Source organism: Rhizophagus irregularis, chromosome 3 (genome assembly GCF_026210795.1).
Source record: "Rhizophagus irregularis chromosome 3, complete sequence".
NCBI classification, from domain to species: domain Eukaryota; kingdom Fungi; phylum Glomeromycota; class Glomeromycetes; order Glomerales; family Glomeraceae; genus Rhizophagus; species Rhizophagus irregularis.
In genome coordinates this window covers 4,974,137-4,983,853 of record NC_089431.1, presented here as the reverse complement: position 1 = coordinate 4,983,853, position 9,717 = coordinate 4,974,137, and the positions used below count along the sequence as shown (strand labels likewise).

The 9,717-nt window shown below is 25.9% G+C and overlaps 5 protein-coding genes across 5 annotated transcripts; 1 reads left to right on the top strand and 4 right to left on the bottom strand.

Moving 5' to 3' along the window:
* Positions 1–422: 422 nt before the first annotated feature.
* On the top strand, positions 423–1,309 carry OCT59_021216 (uncharacterized protein; the record flags this gene model as incomplete). Its single annotated transcript, XM_025312197.2, has 2 exons — positions 423–458; positions 533–1,309. The coding sequence occupies 2 exons, from the start codon at positions 423–425 to the stop codon at positions 1,307–1,309; spliced, it is 813 nt and encodes a 270-aa protein (XP_025164224.2).
* A 1,641-nt stretch (positions 1,310–2,950) lies between these two features.
* OCT59_021215 (uncharacterized protein) lies at positions 2,951–3,335 on the bottom strand (the record flags this gene model as incomplete). Its single annotated transcript, XM_066149713.1, has 2 exons — positions 2,951–3,116; positions 3,196–3,335. 2 exons carry the CDS (start codon positions 3,333–3,335, stop codon positions 2,951–2,953), a joined length of 306 nt encoding a protein of 101 aa, XP_065990593.1.
* A 390-nt stretch (positions 3,336–3,725) lies between these two features.
* On the bottom strand, positions 3,726–4,517 carry OCT59_021214 (uncharacterized protein; the record flags this gene model as incomplete). The annotated part of the gene is made up of 4 exons (XM_066149712.1): positions 3,726–3,766; positions 3,882–4,020; positions 4,103–4,200; positions 4,265–4,517. 4 exons carry the CDS (start codon positions 4,515–4,517, stop codon positions 3,726–3,728), a joined length of 531 nt encoding a protein of 176 aa, XP_065990592.1.
* A 1,521-nt stretch (positions 4,518–6,038) lies between these two features.
* On the bottom strand, positions 6,039–7,571 carry OCT59_021213 (uncharacterized protein; the record flags this gene model as incomplete). The annotated part of the gene is made up of 3 exons (XM_066149711.1): positions 6,039–6,661; positions 6,896–7,227; positions 7,303–7,571. The coding sequence occupies 3 exons, from the start codon at positions 7,569–7,571 to the stop codon at positions 6,039–6,041; spliced, it is 1,224 nt and encodes a 407-aa protein (XP_065990591.1).
* Positions 7,572–7,614: 43 nt separating this feature from the next.
* On the bottom strand, positions 7,615–8,327 carry OCT59_021212 (uncharacterized protein; the record flags this gene model as incomplete). Its single annotated transcript, XM_066149710.1, has 5 exons — positions 7,615–7,692; positions 7,769–7,890; positions 7,964–7,978; positions 8,056–8,134; positions 8,205–8,327. 5 exons carry the CDS (start codon positions 8,325–8,327, stop codon positions 7,615–7,617), a joined length of 417 nt encoding a protein of 138 aa, XP_065990590.1.
* Positions 8,328–9,717: the final 1,390 nt, after the last annotated feature.

Sequence of the window (9,717 nt, the reverse complement as noted above, 5' to 3'; positions counted from 1 at the left end):
GAGTTACTTATGTTCGTGTTCAATTAGCATTAATAGCATTATTTTTGAAGTTAGATTTAGATTTGTTAATTGCTGTTAGAACTCCACCAGGTCATTCTTGGAAGAATCCAGTTGAACGTATAATGTCAATATTGAATCTTGGTATGCAAAGTATTGGTTTAATGCGTGATGAATTGAGTAATGATTTAGAAAATTTAATGAAAAAATGCAATTCTATGGAGGAAATTCGCACATATTCAAAGGATGAACCACAATTGAAAAATGAATTAATAAATAGTTTACAGGCACCAATTAACTTAATGGAAGGTATCTTTGAACGATTATCACTAAAAGATGAGCCATTTATAACTTATAAATCAGCAACAGAAGAAGAAATTAAAGATTTATGGGAATCTTTATTAGAAATTGAAGATTCATTAAATATGGATGATAGAACAAAAAAGGATATTAAGGATAAAGTAAGTAGATTTTATTTAATATTTATTTATTAAAATAATTACTAAAAATTAATAATTAATTTTTATTTTAATAGGCTAAATTACAAGAATTTTATGACCACTGTTGCAAGTCACGTCATTATTTTTTTCAAATAAAAAAGTGTGGGGCAATTGATTGTAATATTTGTAAGCCAATAAGAAGTGATGAACTTGATTTTTCACAAGTTCATTCATTACCTGACCCAGTTCCAATAGCTGACAAAACTAATTATAAACAATTTGAGGATGTATATGGTACAATTACAACAGAGCAATATAGACCATCTTTATTAAATCAACAACAAAAAAAGAAGAGAGCTCATATAGAATTTGGTCCTACTGCTCAATTTGTAAGGAATGTTGGAATAGTAATTGAATGTTGTGAATGCAACAAATGGCGTGTATTATATAGCAAAAGCAAGTTATCTCCCTTTGAAGTATCCATTTTGGAAAGATATCTGGATACCATTCAATATACATGTGGTGATTCTTTTGAAGCTTTAGTGGAAAATGTGGAACAAAATGAATCAAATATTAATGGTGATGAGAATAGTGAACATGATTATGTAGGAGAAATTTTTAAAAAAGTAAAAGTTGATGATGGGTTAATATGTAATAATCCAACAGAAATTTCTTATTATTCAAGTGGTTTATTTGAAGAAATTTGTTTTCAGTGTGGAAAAGTACCAGAAGATGAATGCGACGAATCTGATAGACCCAATTTAAATGAAGGATTTTATTATTATTGTGATGAGTGTCATACAACAGTTTCAAGTAAAAAAAAACGTGGTAAGAATACCAAGTTTCAAGTATCAAAAAGATCACGAAAATAATATGTTGAAATTAAAATTTTATATAATAAAACAATTAATAATTTCATTATATAAAGTCACGTGATAAAAAATTTTACTATAAAAAAAAAAATCTTGAATTTTTGTAAAACAGACCCGGCCGGGTCACGAGAATCTAAATTTTTTTTTTGCCCGGCCTAATATAAAAAATTTTTTTTTGAGACTTAACAAAACTGACCCGGCCGGACTAGAGCTCCGAACAGGTCAGCCAAATTCAGGTAACCTGACCTGACCTGACCTGAAATTCAGGTCAGGTATGAGATTTTTAAAAAAAATTCAGGTCAGGTATGAAGATTGACCTGACCTGATTGACCTGTTGACCTGAAACTATTGATTCTACTATATAATAAAAGTGAGTTGCAGTATTGCGATTCACTTTTTTATATTGATTTTATATAATAAAAGTGAGTTGCAATATTGCGATTCACTTTTTTATATAGATTCTATATAAAAAAAGTGAGTTGCGGTATTGCGATTCACTTTTTTATATTGATTTTATATAATAAAAGTGAGTTGCGATATTGCGATTCACTTTTTTATATTAATTCTATATAAAAAAAGTGAATTGCAATACTGCAACTCACTTTTTTTATATAGAATCTATATAACAAAGTGAATCGCAATACCGCAACTCACTTTTTTTATACAAAATCAATATAAAAAAGTGAATTGCAGTATTGGGATTCACTTTTTTATATGATTTTAATATAAAATGTTGAATCGCAATATTTCGAGAAAAAATGTTGCGAAAACGTTTTTTCATAATATTATATTAAAAAAATGTTTCGTAACATTTTTTTTTTGATATTTATTTCAATAATAACGTTGCAAAAACATTTTTTCATAATATTATATTAAAAAAAACGTTTTGCAATATTTTTTTTCAATATTTTAATAAAAAACGTTGCAAAAACGTTTTTTTTCATAATATTATATTAAAAAAAAAGTTTTGTACCACTTTTTTTCAATACTTTAATAAAAATAGTCCTGAAATTTTTCAGGTTTCAGGTCAGGTCAGGTCAAACAGACAACCTGATATAACCTGACCTGACCTGACCTGAAAAAAAATTTCAGGTCAGGTTTATCAATTAACCTGACCTGACCTGACCCATTCGGAGCTCTAGGCCGGACTATGAAAACCATTTTTACCACTTTGTGTCGCCTAAATTAAATTTTTAAATTAATTTTTTATTTATTTTTTTTTATTTTAATAATTACTTTAGCTACCAAAAATTTAAAAAAAAGTGTTTTAACTCAAAGATCTGCATGTTATTATTATTTTTTTATTTTTTTTTTAAAAAAAAAATAGTATTATTGCCGTTTTCAAAATAGTGTACGCAGTTTATTTGTAATTGTATATTCGAATACCAATATTCGCCCGGTTTTCATTCGGTTTTTATCCATATTTCATCCGGTTTTCGTCCGGTTTTCGGGTTTCTTTTTTTTTTATTCAAATTTAACTGCGTACATCATTTTGAAAACGGCGATAATAAAATCTATCAGAGCGTAATAAAAAAAAATCAAAATTCACTAATTTCCCGAATAAGAGAAATTTCTAATAAGTTAAATATAAAGTAATTCTTTAGAATAAATCTTTTACGATTTGAAATACTTCATATTCTTTTACCGAAAATGTTCCTTCAGTTTCTCTAATTGCTCTTTCATAAGAATGTTTCTACAATAACTACTATTATAAAAGTTGTTTCCTCTTAATATAAAATCACCATTACCAAATGTTGGACCATAAAAAGTGCTATTAACAATAGCAAACTTTGGATCTTTTACACGACTCAAAATATAATCATTCTTATCCTTAAAAGAGAATATAAAACTATCATTAGTGATGCCGTATGTCGGATTTGTTATACCATGAAATTGGATTATACCCTCCAAGAATTTCGTTACTATTTTTCACTTTAGTAACTGCTGTTACAGTAAAAGACTGATTATCGCAAATTTCATAGAATTCATCAGGTGTTAGTCCATCACGAGGTCCACTTGAATTCATATAACGAATTTGATTTTGAAGTCATAGAAGCAAGAGTTTCCATTAACATCATCCAATTTATCTATCCATTTCGAAATCAATTCAACATGCTGATCTGAAATAATTGTTGAATCGATACTTTTGGAACAAATTTCTGACTTGTTTTAAATTAAAATTGAATTGAATTATGGCTATATCAAAAACATTCACATGATAAATTTTTGATGTCAAGAAAACTTTTGTTTTTGGAAACGAAATTTTACAAATAATAATTATACAGTATATTAACTTTAAACATGCATAAGTTTATTAATATATATATATGTATATAAAAGTTTTTAAGTCACCTAATTCTATCATAGGATTACAAGAAATTAAGCTACCAATTATATTGTTATACTATAATAATATTTAATTCACTAAATCATCAACCTTACATTCATCGTCAATATCTATAGTACCTCTTAATTATATTGAATTAGATACTTCCAAGTCGATTAATTGAGAGTCACAAACTATTGAGACAATAAAGTTAAGTAAAATAAAATTTTTAAAAATAAAAAATACATTCATTATTAACATATGAAGTAATAATGGATGAATTAACGGGTTTTGGTAATAAATTGCTAAATGTAAATTCTTTAGTTTCTGGGTCTTTAGTAAATTCTAATCCCAGTTCGTCAGTAATTTCCCAATGTATTTCAAGCTATATTTTAACAAAATATTTTAATACTATTAAATACCCCAATGAAATAAATTAAATAAGACAAAATAGTATAAAAACGTACTTGATTTAAATAATTATCTGACATATTTTGTGATCCTTTTAGCTTTTTCAAAGCGACTTCTTGAGGTTTAAGTTCTTTTTTCCAACTTCCATACATCACTTTGTTTGTAATAATATGATTGACCATCAATCCAAGTTGCAGAATATATTTTGGCAAATCCACCTTCACCAATTTCTTTTATATCTGTAAATCTATCAAATGGTACCCATTTAAGAAAAGCATATTCATTATCCCTTGCATTATACATTGTATCTTTTATAAACTCATCAATATCAGAATTTCCACTGGTCCATCCTTCCATTATTCTAAATGGATCACATTTTTTACACCATAATTCTTCAGTAAAGGGTTTATTACAATATGAACAATTTTTATGATTGAAATTTTCACCTGAGATATTTGATTTACTTTCCATTAGGTTATTTTCGTAATAAGTATTCAAAAAAGAATTTTTTTTTTTTTTTTTTTTTTTGAACGAAAAAAAAATATATTTATGTTACTAAAAAGGATCAAAAAAAAGCGATCATTGCATAATCCATATGATTTTTTGATTTTTTTTTTCCGTATTTTTTCTGATTCATTGATCTGCATTACCGATCATCATAAAAAAATCGTAACGTTTAGACTAGCATGTATAAATAGTTTTAATATATTTTGACGCATAAATCGCATAATAGACTTCTAAATTAAATTTATCAAGGCAATCATCACTTTGCTTTAAATGGCAAAGTTGAGATTTTTGCAGAAAATAATAATATGATTGGGCGATACTTGATGTTTGACATTTTATAAGGAATCAATAACAATGGAAACGAGTTTCAAGAAACAATCAAACTTTTGATAGAAGAATTGCCAACAATTGTAACAAAAAAAAAGTTTTTTTGCCTTCATTATACATTAATTATTTATGTCCTTTATTTTAAGAAGAGGATATTTGCACACCATAGTTTAACAATATTACGTATAATGATTGAAAACAGAAATAAACGAAATGTTGATAGAAAATAACAAAGAAAACCTGAAATCAAATTCAATTAACTTCTTTCAAATATTCTAATGTTATTATAAGTTCACATTTGGTTTTTTGAAAAGACGTTGAATTTTTAAAACCTTTAGTTTGCTGATGATAGCGTATGTATTATGATAATTACCACAGTCACACGGTTACATAGTTATTAAATAAGTTCAAAAGTCAGGGTTATTTATTCGATTTTTCAAAAGAAATTGCGTAATATTGGTAAAATATTTGTTTTTTGCTCATATTTCTCTAGTTGGTGGTATTCAAATAATTTATTAAAAATTTTCATTATACAACATAATAAAATAAAAAAATTATTTACATCGAGTACGTCTTTATTTAAGGTTAAATTCATTGATTTCCACATACTGATATTATCCAAGAATTTATTTTAATTTTCCAATAAACTTTGAAGAAATTCTTAACCGAAGTTAGCTACGAAATTTCAAATAAAGGAAGAACGATAGAAATTTAAAGCATACAATTTAATCATCTATAGAAACCGATATCTATTTATTGTACATATTGAGGTACCGCATTATTATTTATGTTGCATAATTCTTTATAATAAAAGTAAAAAATTTGAGTTACTGTAGTTATCTGCATCCTTTGAAATATAAAATATATTATAATTTATTGATTACTTTATTTAACGGAATACCTATAATTATTAAATGCGATTACTAATGTATGAAAATATTTGCATATTATTGGATAGAATATTAGACGCAATAAAACCATTTTTAATTACGAGGGAAACTACCACTCAAGAGTGAATCGATAATTATTTTACTATCGATATAAAAGTGATTTATTAAAGAATCATACTTCAAAACGTAGTTAAATTTTAACGTCCTCTAATATGGAATTTTGAAAAGTAATAATTGTAATACAAAAAAAGTACAATAATAGAAAATTTCATTGTCCCTTAAATTTAAACATCACTCGAAATACTTCATATTCTTCTACAGAAAACGTACCTTCAGTTTCTCTAATTAATTTTTCATAAGAATTCTTACTATTATAAGAATAATTACAAAGTGTTTGAAGATCAAATCCACATATAATAAGATCTCCATTACCAAATGATGGTCCACAATAGTATTTATTATTTGTAGCATGTTTTTTATCCATTATACGACTTAAAATATAATTTTCATTCCTATTAATATTATTAAAAGAGAAAATAAAATTATCTCCAGAAGCACCATATATATTATTTGATTTCCATGCAAACGAATTAAATCCTCCAAGTATTTCATTACTACCTTCAACTTTAGCAACTGTTACAGTATAAGATTGATTATCACAAATTTCATGGAATTTTTCTGGATAAAATCCATCACGAGATCCACGAAATAATAATTTAAATTCAAAAGAATTGGGTAACTCGTCATCAATTTCTACTCTCTTAATCCATTTTGATATTGTTTCAGAATGTTTAAATGTAATAATTTTAGAATCAGGGTTTTTTGAATTAATCTCCTTAACTATACGAGGGTTCGATTTACTACTTGTCTTGTTATCATTATCCAAATATTCTTTTAATAAATCAACATATAATTCCTTGGGTAATACTTTTTTATATGGAAATACTCTACTTAAAAATTCTTTAGAAGTTAAATTATGGAACCTAATATAAGGTATAAATTTTTTTAAATTATTCTTCAAACTATTAAAATCTTCTTTTGAATAATTTGTAGGGTCGGATTTCGGAAGTTCTGGATTTTTTGCAAGTCCCCATTTAAGCACATGTTCCCAAATTTCAATCTCACTCATTTGAAGATTATCTTTTTGAATAATCGATACTAAAAGATTTTCCGAAATTGATTCAAAACTTTGTGATTTCAATATTTTAACTGGGTCTTGAGATATTAAATCATTACAATATTTTTGAAGACACAAAAAAGAATCATTTTCATTTTCAAAACTTGTTTGATATATCAAATCAATATTTTGTTCCATCCAGTTTACTCTATTTTCAACCAAAAATGATTGTATATGGGTGACCAATTCCTGAAGGTTTAATTCTTTGGCAGAAATTAGTAATTTAATTATATCTGAAGTATCACATTCTTTCAAAGAAAGTTTTCCTCCATAAATATATCTGTAATAATAAAATAAATAATCAATTAATTATCTAAAATTGAATAAAATATTTTAATAACTTTTAATTCATTACCTTAAAATTATTTCAAAAGTTTCAGGCAAAATGTTGGGCAAAATATCGGACAAACTAATATGCGTCAAAGTACCATCATTTTTCTTTTTATTAGATGATAGAATTCCTCGCAAGCAAGGAGAGCGATAATTTAATATAACCATATGAGCGCGGAAGATCTTTGCATAAGGGTCATTACCAACTTCAATAGTAACATCATAATATTCGTCATCATTCAAAATTTCAAGTAAATTTTGTAATAATTTTGGTAAAAATTTATTATCAGCCATAATGTTCGTTACTAATCTACCAACATTTTCAACACCTGAAGTATCATTCCATTTTTGCAATGTAAATTTCTGATGTCCTATTCTGTAAGATGATGGGAACCATATCATCCTTTTTTGCTTTCTATATAAACACAAATTTAAGAGAAAGAATCAATGGTTATTGTACTAATAACTTCAATAGCCTTACAAAGTTTTACCTTGACATCAAGGACAAAATTTCGATTAGATCTTAAAGTGATAGTATTATCCTCGTGATTGTAGTCCCATTCCTGATGAGCAGTAGGTTCATAATTATTTCCATGTTGAATAATTTGTGTACCTTTATTGCGAAATAATTGCTGAGTAGAAAATCAAAAAGTGATGTCTTTTACATATGACTACAAAGTACAAACCATTTTGGATTTTTTCTTAATTTGAAAAGAAAAGAAAAATTAGATTTGTAAATTTGTAAGATTTTGTTTCTATTAATTAAATTGTTGCTTACCTTGATAGACATCGAACACGAGACCAGATTTTTTGTTAGTAATTAATCCTCCATTAAAAAACCAGAGTTGAGTATCAACCTACATAAAGAAAATAAAAATAAATTTATCAAGAAAATACTATTTAATTAGAATTTTATCAAAAATTTACGGAAGGATCATCCGCGGATTTCTTTCTATATTGGATGATTTTAGCACAACTATTCATAGAGCCACCTTCAACCTCAATAACTTTCCCGGAATGTTGAGCTACAATCCAATAATAATTAGTCATTTTTTAAGATAATTTAATAAATAGATTATTTGGAATGCGAAATTGTTTTTGCTAAAAGATGGTTAAAAGTAAAAGGAATATCGTTGATCCAAATAAGAAAGAACAATATATAAAAATATTATTGTTTTACTCGGCAAGCGGAAAATCATTTAGCCAATTATGCAATTAACACACATGATCATCACTTATTACACACTGATCTTTCTTGAAGTTTGAATTTTAAAAAAACTTTATTCCAAAAAATTTCATGCGAATTTTTTTTTTTATAGTTTTTTCTCAAATTTTCCTTCAGATTATTTATCAAAATTTCTTTTTAAAATAAAAAAAGTAATTCCAACAGGGGTATAGTTTTTTTTTAATTGGTTATAGGATAAAGAGATAAGAAATGTTTTGTTAGTTTAAAACAGAAGGATGGAATACAAAAAAAAATTTGACATTATTAGGAAACAATGAGAGTAAATAATGTGAGACAATGAGCAGACACAAAAATTTTTGATGAATAAATTCACTGATTTTTTATTGTTAGGAGATGAGATAAACATGATATATGAATTTTTTTTTCCAATATTTTATTATTAGGAATATAATGAAAAAAATTTTAATATTTATTGTTAGAAAAAACACAAATAAATAAAAAGTTTGTAGAAATGAGATGGAACACAGAAATAGAATTTCTTTAATATAGTAGCTTAAATATGTAAACAATTTTATATTATTGGAATTAATAAAAATATTAAAAACCTTATTGTATTTGTGATGACCAATGTAATGACCTGGGTATACTTTGAATTTTTATTTAAAAAGCTCATCTCTTTACTAATTTCCATTCAATTTGCTTATTTCCACATTGATTTTTAGTTATCTTACACTATAGGCAAAAATAATTTGAATTTGCAGAATTAAAGCTCAAGCAGATAGCAAGGAACTTCCAATCTAAGTTAAAAAAAAAATAGCTCAAAGTTCCAAAGAATATTATTAATAACCATTCCAGTACTGCTCAACTCTTGTAATTCTTGAATAAAAGCATCTGTTGCAACTTTTAAAGTTGAATAATTCAGTTCCTGAAAATATAACAACGGAACAATGATAATTTTGTTCAAAAAGTTTTGTTAAATTATCTAATAATATCACAGTTATCAATTATGTGCTAATATTTTGTTATAAGATTAGCTTCACTAGAAATATCTTTTTAACAGGTAAATTTCTCGGCCACAAACCATCATAGCTGCTGATTCATTGTCAGTCGTTAAAGCAACAATTTTATTAAAATATTGAAATCTTGTAGGACTCATATAAAATATGCTTGTACCTAAAATCAACCATGGCATTTGTTTTTCAGAAGATGTATTAATATGAATAAAACTGAAATTTTGTAATTCTAAATAGAGTT